We start from the raw sequence: 18,182 nt of genomic DNA, 5'->3' as shown, positions 1-18,182 counted from the left end.
CATAGGGCTGGCCGGCTGCCTCACTGAAACTCACAGGTAAAATTTCATGATGTGAACACCTTGAATGTTCTTATCTTTTCCATCATTACAAAAGGAAGTATTTTCTTCCCAGATTATAGATGTGATTCATTAAGAGAGACTTTATAATGCATGAAAAAGTCTCATTTTAAAATAGTTGGACTGTTATAACTGAAGCCTCTGTTGACCCTGCAGTGCTTTTTGTCTGTCTCCCTCTTCCACACACCCCCCCCACCCCCCACCCCAGCCCATATGGGTCCATGGCGAGGAAGAGGAGTGCTCAGGAAGGGGTGCAGGGCGCCCCCATCAACAAGAGAAAGTCCCTACTGACTTTTTGTCTGTCCCCCTCTTCCACACACCCCCCCCACCCCCCACCCCAGCCCATATGGGTCCATGGCGAGGAAGAGGAGTGCTCAGGAAGGGGTGCAGGGCGCCCCCATCAACAAGAGAAAGTCCCTACTGATGAAGCCCCGCCACTACAGCCCTAGCGAGGCATGTGAAGAGGAGAGCGAGGACCTGGCACCATCACAGGACAAAGAAGAGCTGAGGAACATTGACACTCCAGCAGGTAAACAGATGTCCTGTTGTTTTGTCTGTTTTGATGAACAATTGACGCTGAATTTTAAAATCCCATCTGTTGCATTCATATTTCCCTCCCTCTGCCATCAGCCAGCAGCCGCAGTCATTGTGCAGTGGAAGTGAAAGACTACACTGCTGGGTCCACATTAGTTGTGTCTCACATCCACAAATTGAAGTTTTGACAGCTGATCTGCCATGATATTTTTGGCGTGGCTTTACCCTCTTTTGATGAGGCCAGATTTCATACCCCTCATCTGTCCTTTTTCAATAGCCAGTCCAATCCCATTGAATCCATAGAACGAAAAACTGAATGTGGGAGTGCACCAGTTCACTTTGATTTAAATTAAACTTCCACCATTCTTTTAGATAGAACCTTTATTGAAGTTTGCTTATTGTGTGAAACAAACGAGTTGTCAACACTGCTTGGCTGATGTTCCGATGTTTTACTGAGATTTTACTCAACGACAGGAGCATTTCATCACCAACTGTTAAAAATTGTTCATTTTCACTTGTGCCGCTGTCCTTTTCAGGAACAAAAATGTTTTCTTTTTTCCTAATGAATTGAATTTTGTGCATTTTGGCAACAATGCTCGTGGTGTACATGTGCATTCTCGCCCACTATAATCTGCACTGATTTGGTATATTTTTAACGATGTAACTAAGCAACAAACGTAATTGTCCCTTTCAAAAGCTTTTGTTAGGCCCTCTAACACAGTCTAATACATAATTAGGCATAATGTCTACAGCTCATTATAGTACACATGTGTGTAGTTAAATGGACCAGGAGAGTAGCTCACTGGATTGTGTGGATTCATTGGAAATGGAATTTATTTGTTTCCTGGGTTCATATTACATTACAATTATCTAAGTAATTCACTGTGCATCATCGGTTTTTCCTTTTGTTGTTGTGTATTCTAGATACTTTATCTTTTTATCACTTGACGTTGAGTGACTGCTATATATTTTCCCTATTTGAACCTGATATTCTGTGGACTATACTGTATCTTAAAAAAACAAATCCAACCAGAATAAAAAAGTGTGAAGAATGTCAGATGAACATGGATATTGATAAATATTTTCAGAACATATTTTGCTGTTATTGTTAGACTTTGGGGCTATTTTCTGTGGAAAAACAAAAATTGGAAAAGTGGACTGGAGGCATTAAGAATTTTTGCAGTGGAAAGCTGGTCATATCTACATTTTAACAAAAAAGGAGAAAAATAAGCCTCTCATTTGGGCGAGCCACACTGTGTTCAACTCTAGCCAACTGCAGCCCTGCTGCAGAGTGCTGGTAATGGCTATTCTGGAGTACAAACTGTTCACCTGTTCCAACACACAAACCACCGGAGGGATCCAAGTTTTTTTCCTCCATCTCTTTCCTTTTTACACTGCAGTTGTGTGTGCGTGTGTGTGTGTGCGGCTGTGTCAGGCCTGGGAGTCCATCTGGATGAAAAACAAAACCCTTGTTGCTTGCCTCATAAATGTAAATACGTCTTAACTGGCTTTCATTTTGTCTTTCAACAGGGTTTGTCTTTAAACACCTATTCAAATATTTTTCACAGCAGGATAGTAACACACTGTAAATTACATATGGACCATAGATGTCAAACTTCACTGCAAGAAACAATGTATAAACTCATACGACATATATCAGAAAAACAGCACAACAACTTTTCTTTTTATTAGTGCCTCATAATTTAAAGCTCTTTTGGTGAGGATTAAGTGTTTGTGGTGCTCCCATTAATAAGTGGTAGCTCTCTGATAATGCCTGTATCAGTGTGTGATCTAATTCTCACAATCTATCTCTATCTACCTTATCAACCTACTCAGTCCTACTTTTGGTTTGGTCTCTGATGTCTGGCCACTTAAGAGGATATAAAGCTCCAGTCCAGCCTGCTGAAAGTAAAAACCCTCACAGCCCAAAGAGCTTTAATCGAGCATAAGTTTGACTGGTTTTGGAGGATCAAGAGAGATTTTGTTGAATCAAACCAGATGATAGCTTTCCATTGTTAATCACTGACCATGACTTAATATAATCAGTGGTGTTACTATAGTGTTGTTTCAGATGCATTTTGAGGGATAACTCTAACCTACCCTGTCTGCTCCACTGACCCGACTTCCAGTGTGCAAGGCTTCACACAGTCTTGTCATGTTCTGCATGTGTGACCAGGAGAAGGCAAAGATCAGTGCAAATTAAATTACTCAGAAAAATAAGATGGAGCAAAGAAATTATACAAAATGAGTGTAAAATTTGTGTAAACTATTCTGTACATTGTTAATCTGCCACAATGACTGCGCTCAGCCTGTATATGGTATGACACCCACACGGATTTTGTATAAAAAAATATATTATTGGAAGAAGGTTTTTTTTTTTTAATGTTTTAATTAGGAAAACATTTCTTTAACAGCACCTTGCATTTTATTGGTCAGTTGTGTGTTATTATTATTTTTACAGTAAAATAATAATGTTTAAATAAACTGTACTTATACATAATTTAGACATTTCAACCTTATAAACAGCCTTTTTTAATATAAGTAACAGTTTCAGTCAAATGTACTCTTAATACTTTGATCATTTTTATTTTCATTTCAGCGTGACATCCATTTATTTTCCATGCAAAGCTGTTGAGGCTTTTAAGAAACTCTGACTGAATCTAATCGAAATTAATCTTGCTGGTATTTTTTGCAGCTATTTTGTGTCATTCTCACCGGGCAAACCTCTCATTTATGTGGTAACTGTTGGCTGTTGCCTTTTGCTGATTTTATCTAACAAAAATTCTTGTCAGTTTTTTGACTGAGGTGTATGACTGGCTTCTCCTGAACCATGTTCTGCCACACAGACAGCAGCAGCTCACACAGATTTCTGTCTTTTATCTTCATGTTTGTGATTTACTCCATCTGTGTTTTCAGGAATCCTCTTCACTTTCCTTGTTTTCATCCCAACAAAAAACAATTCTGTGTTTAAAAATCATTTTTGTGCAGATGACAACATGTTACTGCTTAGCTTGCACTTAGAAATACACAACTATAAAAAAAAAAAAATACTGTGTTGAATGTTCACTGTCCAACACAGTGTAAATCCTTCCATAATCTTGCCCTAAATCTATTTTGGGTTGTTTCTCCAATTGGAATCACAGAAGAAGAAGAAAACAATTTTGTTCTTCATCTCCAGGTTTTATTTTTAACTAGCAGAAAGAAAGGTCATATATGTTATCTAAAATATACTTGTGAAATTGCTTAGAATCCTTATGATTATCATTTCTATTGTAACATGTGTTCTTGTAAATCCTCTAGATGGTTATAAAAACATGTTTTTCTCAAGATATTCATAGAAAAGTAGCACAAAATCTAAAACCTTAAAAGGATTTGGAGAAGATTACTGAGGACATTCAATTCTTATCCTGTGTGTGACTCAGGGTGTCCCAAAAGAACATGCCTGGCCTGAGTAAAACACTTAAAAACACAGAGAATAATATGTGTTTTCTTGTTGTTTTAGATGAAAATCTAAATGCTATCAATGGAGTGGTCAGCAAAAATGGTTACCATGATACAGCAACAAAGTCCAGCGATTCTCTTGGATGGTCAGAAGTTACATCTGACTGTGAGCCAGACACATCCGAACCTCTGATGGATGAAGATGCAGAGGAACTCTTTAATGACGAAGAAGAAGACCAAAGTCAAGACAGGTTGAGTGCCACATCATCGCCACACAGTCCGTATGGAGACATGAGGGAAGTTGAGTGGGAGCCTCTGTCTCTGTCTGCCAAGCTGAACAGCTCAGACTGCAGTCCCTCTGAAGTCTCTGAAGACTTTTCACGAAGGAACGGCCATGTTAAAGAAGAGCCTCACTTAGAACTAGGTGGTCCATTGAGTAGAGAGAGTATTTTTCAGGCCGGGGCTTTAAGATACAGGTCGCTCCCCACAGAGGAGGACAGCGAGGGGGAGACAGAGGTGGAGAGGCCACCTCGGCTGGACGGATGGTCACTGGGCCTCCATGAGAGAGGTCTTGACATGAGCCGAGGTAGGGTGAACCTCAGCCTGCTAGAGCAGGCCATAGCTCTCCAGACAGAGCAAAGACAGGTGCTACACCATGCCTACAGGGAGATGGACCGATTCCTCATGGAGCAGATGACCAATGACAGGAGGCACCAAAGGATGCTGGACATGGACAGCAGAATCAACTATCATGGAGGAAAAGGTAAAGGTGTTAAGAATGAAAAGTGATCACTATGGTAAGAAGATGATGTACCTACATCATCAGATAGATAAATGATTTGTGTGCTGATAAAATGCCAGCACGGGGGGGGGAATGGGTGGTTCAGAGAGAAGAAATCTGAAATCCTCTTAAGTACTAAAACATTCTGGCAACAAGAACAAGTGAAATAATAAAAAAACAAACTAAAATAAAGATGAACAGAATTTTCTGATGGAATTGCTACTGCTCAGAATATTGGATTTTGATAGGAATAAACTGGATATTTAACCATGACCATAAGTCTTAAATCCTCCCAAAGTATCCCTCATGTTTCCCTCTGATTCTTCTGCAGCTAGATGTGTAATCCTAGATGTTCCTTTCAATGGATGGACATTAAGAAGTGAATGCTCTGTGCTGAACTGCAGCCTTAACTAAAATAACAGCTTAAAAGATGCATTTTATAAAAAAAAGTATCTGGCTTTGCATGATATTTCAATCTGCTGACCTATGTACATTAAGAATGCAGGACAAGTGCATTACATGCATTAATGTTTTTATATTTCTTGATGGAAAACAAGGTGGCAGCACAGTGATTGTATTATGTTTATTTACTTGATATCTTTTTTTTACTGTGGCTGCAGATTCTCCACGGACAGATAAGAAGGATATAAAGTGTCCGACTCCTGGCTGCGACGGTACTGGTCATGTGACCGGCCTGTACCCACATCACAGGAGTTTGTCTGGGTGCCCTCACAAAGTTCGAGTTCCTCCTGAGAGTAGGTTGCACAAGCACTTCTGTGGATGATTTATTCTTAAACTGGCAGTTTTAGGATTTATATTCAACCACTGCATTTGCAATTGAAATCCTCTTTGCATGAACTCAGAGACAAGAAAGACCTGCTTATGCATTTAGTCCAATTCAAAAATGTGCATGAAACTTTTCAAATAAACTTAAAGGATTTTCCCCTCTCTCTTTCTCATGATGTGTTGTAATTTGAAGCCCCCCCCCCCACACACACACACACACACACACACACACACATTGGCGATTGTTAAGTCGTTTTAATATAACTCAACAAACATTCAACATTAAATGGTAATGTTACAAAAGGAACAGAAAAAGTAATTAACTTTCTCAAAAAAAGCGCATGCTCTAAGACTGCAGGCAGTATTTGCAAATCAAAGGACTAGCTAACGCAGTATTCAAAAATAAATAGACAACTCCAACAAACTAATTGGAGAATATGTACAGAAAAGAAGTTTCTAAGGATACAGACCGGGCCTTTAACAATGCGTTTGTATTGAAGAATATAATCAGCTGTCTTGTTACGCTCCTCTTTGCACTAAGCTATTTACATTTCAACCACATTACAGCATTCCTCACAGTGAAAAAGCCTTTTGCTTTTTTCCCCTGTTTCCGTCTCTCTAGGATCTTTGCTCTGTAGGCTCTAATATACCAACCAATTACATAAATCATCATTTTATGTATTTGTTTTATTTACAAAATGCTCACAATACATGTGTATTTACCATTTTATAATCTTTCAACTTGATTATGTTTCACATGTTGAATGATTCTGAACATGTTTCTCTTTTCCCCTCTTTCTGTGCTCATCCACTCAGTCCTGGCCATGCATGAGAACGTCCTTAAGTGCCCTACACCCGGGTGCACAGGAAGAGGCCATGTCAACAGCAACCGGAGCACCCACCGGAGGTACATCCACGGGAGAAAGCCATTACAAAACCTGTGCTCTGTTCATAGATGAGTTGCAGTATTAGGCTAATGTGTTTGATTTCCCTCCTAACCAGTCTTTCAGGCTGCCCCATCGCTGCTGCAGTGAAAGTCTCCAAACCTCAGGATGAGAGCCTGAAATGCAGACAAACACCTGACCGCTCACCAAGGTATAACACCAGATAACGTTAGTGATTTTCACTGCTCTCAGCGTAGTCACATGTGCAGAAAAATAATTAGAACAAGTGTCCAAACAAGCGTCCAGAAATTATATTTGGCTCTGTAGTGGACTGAAGCTGTTAAAGCCTAACTGAGGTTATGGAAAAAATTGATAAACACTATTATTGTTAAGGAGAGGTTGGGATATTTTTATTCACGGATCCCAGCAGAACAAACAGTCTATTTTGAGCTTTCCAAGCAGACATAAGCAGTGGTTACTGGTCCTGTGAGTTCCTTTCTATTAGAGATGATAAAAGAGCAGAACTCTTTGTTCCCTGTGGATATATCATGGGCAGGATGCCCACCCCTACTATATTAATTAGTCTGGCAACCTGGCTGTGGATCTACAACACACATCAGATCCCAGACTCTATGTGTACAAAAGCACTGGCATCCCTGAATGATTTAAAACAATGTCTACACTTAACTGCTTGATATGAAATGATCAGGCATCTTATTTCACAAGTTTGACTCAATAAACTAAACATATTTTTTTTTATTTATCTCTTTGTAGAGCCATTGGCTTGATAAAGAAGTTTGAGATGAATCAGTTGAACTACAGGCTCTCTCATCCAGTAGCAGCCTTGCAAACAAGCCTTACAAAAGATATGGACAAGTACAGCAGAATCCGCTTTGATTACGCCAGCTTTGATGCACAGGTCTTTGGCAAACAGCCTCTGATGGGGACCAAGGACCAGGAAATGTCACATTTTCCTGATTGTAAGTTTCATATATTTTATTTGACCAGGCAAAATAAGTTAATAAATGAAGTGAATAAATGTGACAAACATTTTTTGTCATGACCTCTAAACATGAAAACTTGTCTGGAAATGTTTCGGCCACAAAATTAATAATAATCTACATCCATATATTATGTTGATCAGTTTGTTTTTGTTTGAGGACTGTCTCATTTTATTTTTTGAGTAGTTGTTGCTGCTAAAACTGACAAATATGAACTTAATTTCTTAATTAAGTTTTTGTGAAACACCGGATGTCTTGTTAACTAAATTTGTAAATTTGTAAATTTAAATGTATCTGTCTTTTAGCACCTCAGCAGTATCCTGGCTTCCTTGGTGCACCAGGTGGCCACCTGCCCACCTCTGATCAGCACAGCCCGCCGAGTCAATTCAAAAAGGAAGATGGTCTACAAGCCGCCGCAGCGACTGCCGCCATCCTTAACCTCTCCACTCGCTACCGGAAGAACATGGAGGCTGTCACCGGCCGGCCCTTGGCAACCTCCACAAAGGTAATCAAATTAGACCACTTGGAAAGGTATTCAATATGGTCATTTTAAAGGAACTCTGATTTGTGTATAAAAAGGGAAGACATCAAAAGACAGAATTTGGCAAAGGGAGACTGGCTCTCTGGTGGCAGAAAAACAAGGTTTCCACTCCATAAAGCTTCAATGTACACAAATGAAAATTTGTGTAATCTCATTAAAAGAAGAAATACAATCAGTCTTCTTTCCCAATTACAACTAGCCCTCTACTTTTTTATGAAACATGTGGTATTGTATTTAGTTTCGACATCAGCTGGCATGTAAAAACCTTGAACGGTTGTCTGAAAATGCATCTTGCCCACTGCAGATGGCAGAGGATATTTTGCTTAGTTATATGATCCAGCATAGTCTGTGTGTCTACACCAGCTAGTCTTTAAAAGCATTTTAATGGATTAAGCCAATCAGTTAAAGGAGTTAACATTTGAAAAGTTTAATTCAGACAAATTCCAAACTCTTCTTGAAAATGTATGCGGATCCAAAATCTCTTCTGCTCTCTTTATCTCCAACGCAGCATTGTGTTCAACTTTCTCCAAACTGACTTCATGATTAATATTGATCACATTCTGTGGGTAACATACATGCACACTGTTCTGTAGATGATTCAAGGTTTCCACACCTACACAGCACAGATCCTTGTCTCCCAGCTTGTTGAGCTGAGAATGTGGCCCTGTACCAGGTACCGGCCCACTGAATGAATAAAACAGTGTTAGCAAGTTAATCATCTGTTCGCATTTACAGCTTAGTTGTCTTGGAAAGACATACAAAATAAAGAACAGCTTTCAAGTCTGAAAAAAGGGTCCATATTTAGAGTGTTATAAGTCGTTGGACGCCTTACCTTATCTGCATATGTAGATTACACGTTAAAATATCACACACAATAAAAGCACCAAAAAGCAGCCCTTTAAGCTTGAAAGCAAGCTGGACATACTTTTTAACAGTGTAAGAGGCCTAAATGGCATCATTAATTAAGCAATAAAATAAAAATAAAAAACTAAATCCTAGTTTTTAGTTGGAGACAATAACAATCAAAAATCAAAATAAATCACAAAAAGTCTTACATTTCCTGTAGTGTTATTTTGATTAGGTACACACATCATGAAATGGCTGGATAATTAAAGTGAACCGCCACATCCAATGTTCATGAAAATCATCCCCTTTAATTAATTTGAAAGGCTCCCCTTTGTTGCAAAAAATAATAATGTACAGGGTTTAATGAAACATATGCGTTGAATAATTGGTTCCATTTGTGGAAAAGGATTTCAGCATTTAATGAGGTAAAACTTTTGATACCATAAAGCAGCCATAAGTCATTGTGCTATTGCATTTCAGCATAAAAATGACAAACACATCTGTCAGTGGGGAAACTTATGCCATGTTAAGCTTTCACACACACACCACCACCACCACCACCCAGCTGCCATCTTGGTTGTGTGTCCTCGAAACCAGATAACACAGCTGTCACTGAAAAACTACACACCAGTGATTATTATTATTATTATTGTTTTGTGTTCAGCAGAATTAACGCTGCCTTCATTTAGTACTTTGTCTAATGTGAGATAACCACTGTATAGTATGTATTATTTAAATACATTGTTCTGAGTTTCAAGTCACAGAGAAACATTGTTGGGTTTAAGTTTACCTTATTGCTGCTGTCATTTTAATGAGGCATCATGCTGTTTTATTTACATTCCTTATAGTAAAATTAGGAAATTGTGTCTATTTTCATCCTATGATTCATTTGTTTTCATAACTCAGCATGCCCTGCACTGATATCGAAGACTTTATTTATTTATTGTGGTCTTCTGCAACATGTTATAACATCTAGTAACCCATTAAAGAGTTGACCTCTTTTTGCATATAGGACATGATTATAGAAGTGGATGAAAATGGCACTCTGGACCTGAGCATGAAGAAGTGTAAGGAAAGCATGAGAGCCCAAACGAAGACACCTTTAGACGACCCGTTGTCTCCTGAGCCCGCTGTGGCCAAAGGCGGGAGCGTGCTCATCAGCCCCGCCTTCTACCAGCCGCTGTGTGAGAGAGACAGCTGGGAGAGCCCCCTCCCTGTCAACTTCAGCAAAGCACACGTTTTACAGGACAAAGAGGTAAAAACACACACACGCACGTACATACAGCTGACAATGTAATCAAAATTTTAAGATTATGGGTGTGAGAAATGTGAATGATGGAGGATAAGAACTTGAGAATCAAAACTGTACAGTGTGTGGTGAATTATCATATATCACCAAAACATTTTTCTGTTATACAAAGTGCAAATTGGAAGATTGGAAAGCACAGTAATAGACTAAAAGTAAAAGATGGGAAACATATGGAACCAGGAACAGCAGTCCCTGAGGGCATGAGTTAGAGTCCCCCAACAACCCAGCTTTATAAAATCCCGAAAAACATTTAAATCAGTGAATTTTTCATATTCTATTTATTTAACTAGCTGTGGAAATATATGTTCTGCATGACAATTTCAATGCAGCAAACTAAACTTCATCCAGAAAATAACAAAATCAGAAATACCTCTCTATTTGCCATATAATTATCAGAACAAATAGTTGTTTGCAGGATTTTTTTAGGAATGTATCCACCTGAAATGAAATGTTACTATTTTATTTCCCAACATGAAGGTCTAAATGTTGTCTCACACTGAAATGAAGTAATTAAATTATGGTGGAAAAACACTGAACCCTCACATTATTTATGGCTTACCAAAAAGGTTGTCAAATGTAGACAAAAAATATGGCCTAAAAGGTTTCCAGCTATAAACTTTAAACTCATCACAGGTTGCTAAAATTTCTAGAACCATATACAGATCATCTCAAAGTTAGCTACACCCCTGTAAGTACTATACTTGATAAGAGCATTTATGGTTACATTTTCTGTGACAGAGCAGCAAATCTGTGCATATATAAAATGTATTAAATGCATTTACTCTGAGGACTATATCAGTGCTAATCTGGTCTCCAGACATCACTTTAGTCCAGAGGCCTGAACGAACCCTAATCTGGATTCAAAGGTTTTCTTTGCTTTATGTCACAGGTGGTGTTCTTTTGTAGTTGATATTGGAACTTAAATATATATCTATGAATAGATTAAGTATGACTGCTCTATAGGCATCCTTAACCTTTGCCTTGCTCTCTAACCCCCAGGCCTTGTGTTTTAAGAATATTATATGGGGCATCTAATTAATTATTCAGTTTTAGGTCATTACAGATTACAGAGGTTTGATACTTTTGACAGGTATGGCCACATTTTTATCTTTTCTTTCCCAGCAAGAAGATTACGATCAGGTCTCCTTGGAGGACCAACAGTATCAAGGAGACGGCAGCCTGATAAGCCCCAAAACCAAGCTGCTATTACGAGATTCAAAAAAAGAGCTTTTGAGGTATGTTACATTAAAGAATCTTGAGGCATCTTTATTCAGTCAACTGTTCAATAATGTGAGGCTCCCTTTTAGCTGGCAGATGGTCAGTATTAATAATAAAATAACACACCTCCAAGCTGTACCTTTGTTTAAATACAGTAGGACAGTTTGAGCCAAAAGACATACGGATCACTGTGTTGCATATGATTGTAACTGGTATGTCTGCAGGTTCATGTGGAGAAGAAATGTATCTATTTGAAAGTGAGTTTTCTCCCTGTATGTCCCGTACAAGCTTACAACTCTTGACTCTTGTAGTTAGAGTGCATGCTCTGCTGGGTCTCCTCTTGAGAATTACACTTCAACAAAAGTAGGATACTCTAGTTTCCACAGCACAACATTCCCCTCTGGTTTCCTCAGTGACATTCAGAGACATTGTTAATCTAAATATTGAGCAATAAAATAATAATTTTCTACTAAACTTCCAGCTGTACTAACTCTTTTTTCTCTTTAATGCCCATGAAAAGGTTCAGTTCAAGCTTGGCAAAGTCGGTGGGGAGTAGTGTAATCTGTGTATTAAATGCTTTGTGTTCTTCCGCAGCTGTCCGACCCCAGGCTGTGACGGCAGCGGCCATGTGACGGGGAATTATGCATCACATCGGAGGTACTGTAATGAATTACACTCTCATTAGCACCGGCTAGCCGATATATAGACAAGGAAAACAGTGCTCATTGTTTAATTACGTGGATTATCACAGTTGAAAACTTGTCACATAGCTCACTCAATTGGATTGTTACCATTAGTCTTTTTTCAAGTTGGTGACAGGAAAAAGGTTTTTCCTGGGGAGGAAGTGGCATTGTGTTTTCAAATAATTGTGTTTAAATATGCATGGAGACATTGTATTAAGATTAGTTAATTCAGCTGTGATCAAAGAGTGAATCAAAATGACTGTTAGCTCTTTATCCTCTCTAGTGTGTCTGGATGTCCCCTGGCTGACAAAACACTCAAATCACTGATGGCAGCCAACTCTCAGGAACTAAAGTATGTGTTTTGAAAAACAGTTATTTTTGCTAAAGGATTTTTCACATTAAACTAAGCAGCCTGTATTTGCCTCCACTTAGGTCAATGTTTTCCTTTCCCTTCCCTTCCAACTACACATTATGCACAATTTCTGTGTGCTTCACGGGAAAGTTGTTTGCTGTTTGTAATACCTTTCTGCATATTAGTATGAAGCCACTGCTCTCTTCACAGTCTTTTGCTGTAAAAAGCACCTGGTCTCTGTGTCTGTCAACCTGCAGGTGCCCAACACCTGGCTGTGATGGATCTGGACATGTGACTGGGAACTATGCTTCACACAGAAGGTAGCAGAGAAAAATCATTTCAACTGAGCATGAAATACATTTGTCAGATGCATGACATTCAAACAGATGGTGAAAGTCTGACTTAATGCTGCAAACATGCTGCACTTTTTGTGTTCTTGTTTTGATTGATTTTGTTGGCTGCCTTTTCATCTATCTGCTGTATCTATGCATTTATTTATTATTTTAATATCCAATTAATAGACAATGTCTATTTTACACATTGGTGCAGTTTTACTACAGACTGTTGTAAACTGACATAAAGTACAGCTTGTAACTAAAATAATGAAAGTTGACCTATGACTTAGTTTGTATTTGATTAAATATTCAAGTGAAACACTGAAATTGTACAAGAAAAGAAAATATAATAAGTTATTGGTGTTACTTTGTGCCTTTATTTTGAACATTTTGTACAGCTTCTTCAATTAAGCCTTTTATTTCCCTAAACTCCATAGTCATCATAGCAGCCTGTAGATTTCCTTCACGTTAACCCATACGGTTTCCACACACTTCTAGTTTGTCGGGATGTCCACGTGCCAGAAAGGGAGGTTTGAAGCTCACACCAAACAAGGACGACAAAGATGAGCAAGAGCTTAAGTAAGATTTTTTCCCTCTCATCCTATTCTGTCATGCTTTTGTTTCAAAAATGAAACATTGTGAAAATGTGTCATGCTTTTGTGCCTGGGGCATTTTACCTGTAGGCTATTAAATTAAACAAAGAAAATAATACTTCTCTTGTTGTAACATTAGTGCATTATTTTCTAAGGATTAGCAGCATGTTTTGTTAGTTTTTTTTTTCCAAGGGTTTTGTTTTTCCTGTTTTCTGAATGGAATATCTGGCTTATCACTCTTCACTAAGTGTTTTTTCTTTATAATTATAGTATATTAAGAAAATGTTGGACTGCCCGCTCAGACGTTACCGTGCTCATTGTTGTCTGTGAAAGTGCTATTGAAAAAAAAAATAATGTAATTGATTTTCAGTTTAAATCCAAAGTCAGATATATGAGGCTTTGTTTACTTATACTGTACATCTGGACACTGATTTTTTTTCTTTTTAATTACTAATGCAAGGGTATGAGCTTAGGAATTACACTGGAATAGATCTCATAAACATGAAGAGAGAAAGGGAAAGACAGGGGGACAGTAGCAAATGTCCCTAGATTATTGTAAATAGAGGGCCATATGGCATGCCTCCATTGTCCTGGTGCCTTGCATCAGGCTACCTACCTGTGGTAGATGTAAGTAATGGGACCGGTGTTGTTTTGTCCTCTAAGTGCTGCTGTGCTGAAACAGTAACAAAATGCTGAAACAGGCTTTTTGCAGCAGCACTCTACAGCATGTGTGCCATTTGTATCATCTCAGGTGACCTTTCACCTTTATCAATAAGGGAAAGGGTTAGCCACCTCCAAATTACATTCTTTCGCATGAGGGGATACATGACAATTATCTGTAATTCATGTCACTCCATTACTGACCTGCAGAAAACAGGCCTGAAAATGCAACTGACAAACTCTTAATGATATTCAGTGTTTTTCAAGCACAAATATCATCATCTCAAAATGTATGCACCAAACAGAACATTTGTTCTACCTCAAGTTTTAGTGGATTAGTAACTTACAGTTAATGTGATTATTTGAGTCCATTTCTAGTTTTGGCGACTTGATTTTTAATCAGCATTTGGCTGGATTAATCAACTTAATGGTTAACAAATCTTCCGGTCTAGTTGAGAGAGATTTTAAAAAACAAACAATTTTTTTATGTTTTTGCAGTATAACAGTGTAGTTATTCTTTTTTTGTGCCGTAAAATATTTTTGTTTAGTGTCTAGAATTGTTATTAAATGCAAGTTTGCTATATTTTCCTTGCATGAATCTGGAGTGTGTGCAGGTTTACAACATGTTTGTCTCTCTGGTAGGTGTCCAGTAATCGGATGTGACGGGCAGGGCCATATATCGGGTAAATACACATCCCACCGCAGTGCAGGCAGTTGTCCACTTGCTGCCAAAAGACAGAAGGAATCATCCATCAATGGGCTGCCCTTTGCCTGGAAGACCAATAAACAGGAACTGCCCCATTGTCCCTTGCCTGGCTGCAATGGCCTTGGACATGCCAATAATGTGTTTGCCACTCACAGAAGGTGAGGTCACCTGTCCTCCATTTTATCTCTAAACAATACTTCTAGTCGACATGCTTTCTTGCTGTACAATGGCACTGTTTTACTCCCATTCGTAATAAAAATACTGATGCTTAAGTTTTGTGATATTCCTCCAACTAAAATTGTCATTTCTGACCTGCCGGACTAGCTTGTCGGGTTGCCCTCTGAATGCACAGAGTATCAAGAAAAAGCCCTCAGAAGAGATGATGACTATCAAACTGAAAGCGAGCAGTGGTAAGTTTCTCTGACATGACGCTACTCAAGGATTTTGCAGTTAGACATGTATGTTCACTTTGAATAGGATAAATTAGATGATTAACTTTAACGCAGGTGTTGAAAACAAAGAAGACATTCAACATTTGGATCATGAAATAAAAGAACTGAATGAATCCAACATGAAAATAGAAGCAGACATGATGCAACTCCAAACCCAGGTAAGTATTTATTCTCACAAGTTCATTTTAAGGACAACCGCTTGAGGTCTTTGCTCACTCAATGTGATAAGTTTCAGCTTTTTAAAATTTTTATTTATTTATTTATTTGTTCCCGAAAGCAGATCTCGTCTATGGAATGTAACCTGAAGACCATTGAAGAGGAGAACAAGATGATTGAACAGCACAACGACAGCCTTGTGAAAGAGCTGGCTCGCCTTAGCCAAGCTCTCATTAACAGTCTAACAGACATTCAGCTGCCTCAAATGGTACAGTAAGCCTTGACCACAGACTCCACTCCAACTCATTATATCTAACCTGTCCTGGAAGAGATCTCATTTTCTATAAATTGTCTTTTCTGCTGTGCTGTTTTCACTAATAGCCAAACATGTTTTTGTTGCAGGGACCCATCAGTGAGCATAATTTTGAAGCCTATGTGAACACATTAACTGATATGTACAACAACTCGGAGCGTGAATACTCTCCAGAGTGCAAGGCCCTCTTGGATAATATCAAACAGGCTATTAAGGGCATCCATGTTTAAGCTGTAGAGCTACCAAGAGGTTTCTTTGACTTGGGATAATGGCACTAGATAGCTCTATTTTACTGAAGAGTGCTGGCTTGGACGCATGTGTAAGACAAGGCTTTTGGAAATGTGTTTGGCATTTCCCAGAAAATACACTGCACTGAGAAAATTACCAGCTGGATTTGTAATGCTTTTACTGTTTCTGCATTCACTTGATATGTTTATCCTGGTGAGATTTTTACCCCTCTTGCACTTAATTATTTTGTATGGTTTGCTTGATTTTAATCTGTACGTGTTCATGTCATTCTTATATTATCACTATTTATTATTATATTTGTTCATCAGTGTATTTATTTCCTCAATTTTTATTTATTTATAGAATTGTAAATGCTTAATATTCAAGAAATCCGTTTGACTTTCTGCACATTGTAAATTATATAGAAGCACATTCCGATTTCATGGCATTCTTTCGCCATCTAGTGTTCAAACGTTTATATTATTATCAGACCATAAGTTGGATCTCCCTTCAAAGTAAAAATCTACCAAAACAACTTAGTATCAATATTTTTAAGCATTGCTTTTGCTTTTGCTTTATTGGAACCTGAATGTATGGTAAGCAAAAGTAAGCACTGAGGGAAAAAAATGCAATGCAACTGTACTGTACCTTTTTCTTCTCGACTAATAACAGTTGAATGCAACGAGGAGGTGGCACTGAGCAAGAATGCAACATCATTCAGTGAACTGAATGTCAAATCCTACTTTGCATAGCATGCCACAAGAAGAGTGCAACAAAAACTGAAAATCCACTTTCTCAAGATGTCTTTCTTTTCTGAAATATAGATATTAAACTGCCTTCGGTGCACACACTTTGGAGTGTGCACATAGTATGTGCCTAAATGTATATGAATCCATAAAAATATACAAGTAATATGTTTGTGGTAGGACAGTATTATGTGGATGGTGTCTAATTTATTATACAGTACAATTATTTTCATAGAAGGAAACATTCCTGATGACTGTTTAAATACCATTGTCTCAGTAGCTGTAATCTCAGAGTCAGGTTTTGAAAAACCACGACTTGAAATTGAAAAGTCTGGCGTTCATTTCAACTTTTGCTGGCACGGAGATGGCGAAGAGGAAGGAGTGAATTAAAAATAAGCATATACTCCTGTTTATCTTAAACTGCTTACAAGCCTTAACATTACAACCAGTCTTAAAGTTTAAATAATCTTGTAACGCTTGGGGCAGAATTGAATAGTAGCTATGTCAAAACCGAGCTGATTACCACTACAACTCGCATTTCAGTCATTAAATACAAAAATAATAATTAAAAAAAAAGAAAGAAAGAAATTAAAACATAGAGAAATGATAGTTGTTGGTTAATCTTTTTTTTTGCATCGATTGCACTTTTGTATTTTCATTATTTTGTATTCAGTGTGTAGTTCACCATACTGTCCTTGACTTCAGCAAAAATCCAGAAATGGGACATTGTAGTTGTATCACTGCACTGTAAGTCTCAGTTTTAAATGAGGTTAGTCCACAGTAAAAAAAAAATTACATAGTAATTCGTTTGAGCAATACAGTTTTCATAATTTGCAGAAAGAAGTCAAAGACAAGTAGCCTAGGACGTTTTGAAGAAACAGCAAAACAGCCAAAATTACAGAAAAAATAAGACCCTATTTTATCCAAATACTCAATATGTTTTAAAGAATTTTAATCTTTTAAAAATTGAATCACATTCATTAAACCTAACAATCCTTTATTTTTAAGTTCTTAAATTCCTATACCACACATTGTTTGCTCAGGAAGTTTTGTGAATAATATTTATTTTTTCCCTGTTAGCATTTGATGTTTTGTAATGTGAAATGATTTTTTTGTGGAACGATATTAGTATGATATGAAATTGTATTGTATTTCCTTTTCTTTTACATTCAAATGTAATTTTTTTTTCAGTTGAGGTAGTTTGTAAATTGAAACTTCCTATTACTTTTACTATTTCATAATAAACAGATATGCGCTGTGTTGTACAGTTTGTGTATGGTAGAAATAAACTTTTCAAATGGTCGTGTGGCCTCTCAAAGCTTCTTAAGTTTGTTGTCAGTCAAATGTGAAGCCAGGTACCTCAGATGTCTGAAGGTATCTACTTTCCTTGGGCATTACCGTCACCTAGTGGTGAAAAGTATGCATTACATCTAAAACAACAAGGAGCGGTATAATTGTGAGATCTGCTTTGCTTAGACTTCAAAAGCTAAGGATCTCATGGTGATCAAGGGATTTAGGCTGCTGAAAATCTAATTGCAATATCACAAGTTCAAATCCAGC

The 18,182-nt window shown here is 37.8% G+C and overlaps 1 protein-coding gene across 2 annotated transcripts; it reads left to right on the top strand.

Annotated features, from left to right (window-relative positions):
* Window positions 1-401: 401 nt before the first annotated feature.
* Window positions 402-17,857, top strand: st18 (ST18 C2H2C-type zinc finger transcription factor). Of its 2 annotated transcripts, none has more exons than XM_020595926.1 (18): window positions 402-586; window positions 4,094-4,795; window positions 5,434-5,568; window positions 6,416-6,506; window positions 6,602-6,694; window positions 7,258-7,463; window positions 7,790-7,989; window positions 9,884-10,126; window positions 11,303-11,415; window positions 11,993-12,055; window positions 12,365-12,433; window positions 12,691-12,753; window positions 13,267-13,347; window positions 14,664-14,885; window positions 15,052-15,137; window positions 15,234-15,337; window positions 15,460-15,603; window positions 15,738-17,857. In XM_020595926.1, exons 1-18 carry the CDS (start codon window positions 412-414, stop codon window positions 15,876-15,878), a joined length of 2,931 nt encoding a protein of 976 aa, XP_020451582.1. In that variant the 5' UTR covers window positions 402-411; the 3' UTR covers window positions 15,879-17,857. The 2 variants fall into 2 exon arrangements, with proteins under 2 accessions (XP_020451582.1, XP_020451581.1); XM_020595925.1 differs by having other exon boundaries at window positions 15,457-15,603.
* The last annotated feature ends 325 nt before the right edge of the window (window positions 17,858-18,182 follow it).

Source organism: Monopterus albus, unplaced genomic scaffold (genome assembly GCF_001952655.1).
Source record: "Monopterus albus unplaced genomic scaffold, M_albus_1.0 scaffold28.1, whole genome shotgun sequence".
NCBI classification, from domain to species: Eukaryota; Metazoa; Chordata; class Actinopteri; order Synbranchiformes; family Synbranchidae; genus Monopterus; species Monopterus albus.
The sequence above is the reverse complement of the archived record's forward strand: the minus strand, read 5'-3'. Positions and strand labels throughout refer to the sequence as shown.

What these genes read in the sequence shown, in the direction of transcription:
- st18 (XM_020595925.1), top strand. Translation starts at nt 412, where the DNA reads ATGGCGAGGAAGAGGAGTGCTCAGGAAGGGGTGCAGGGCGCCCCCATC. An exon ending in GAACATTGACACTCCAGCAG is followed by an intron (nt 587 to 4,093) that starts GTAAACAGATGT and finishes TTGTTGTTTTAG; the next exon opens with ATGAAAATCTAAATGCTATC. An exon ending in GCCAACTCTCAGGAACTAAA is followed by an intron (nt 12,434 to 12,690) that starts GTATGTGTTTTG and finishes GTCAACCTGCAG; the next exon opens with GTGCCCAACACCTGGCTGTG.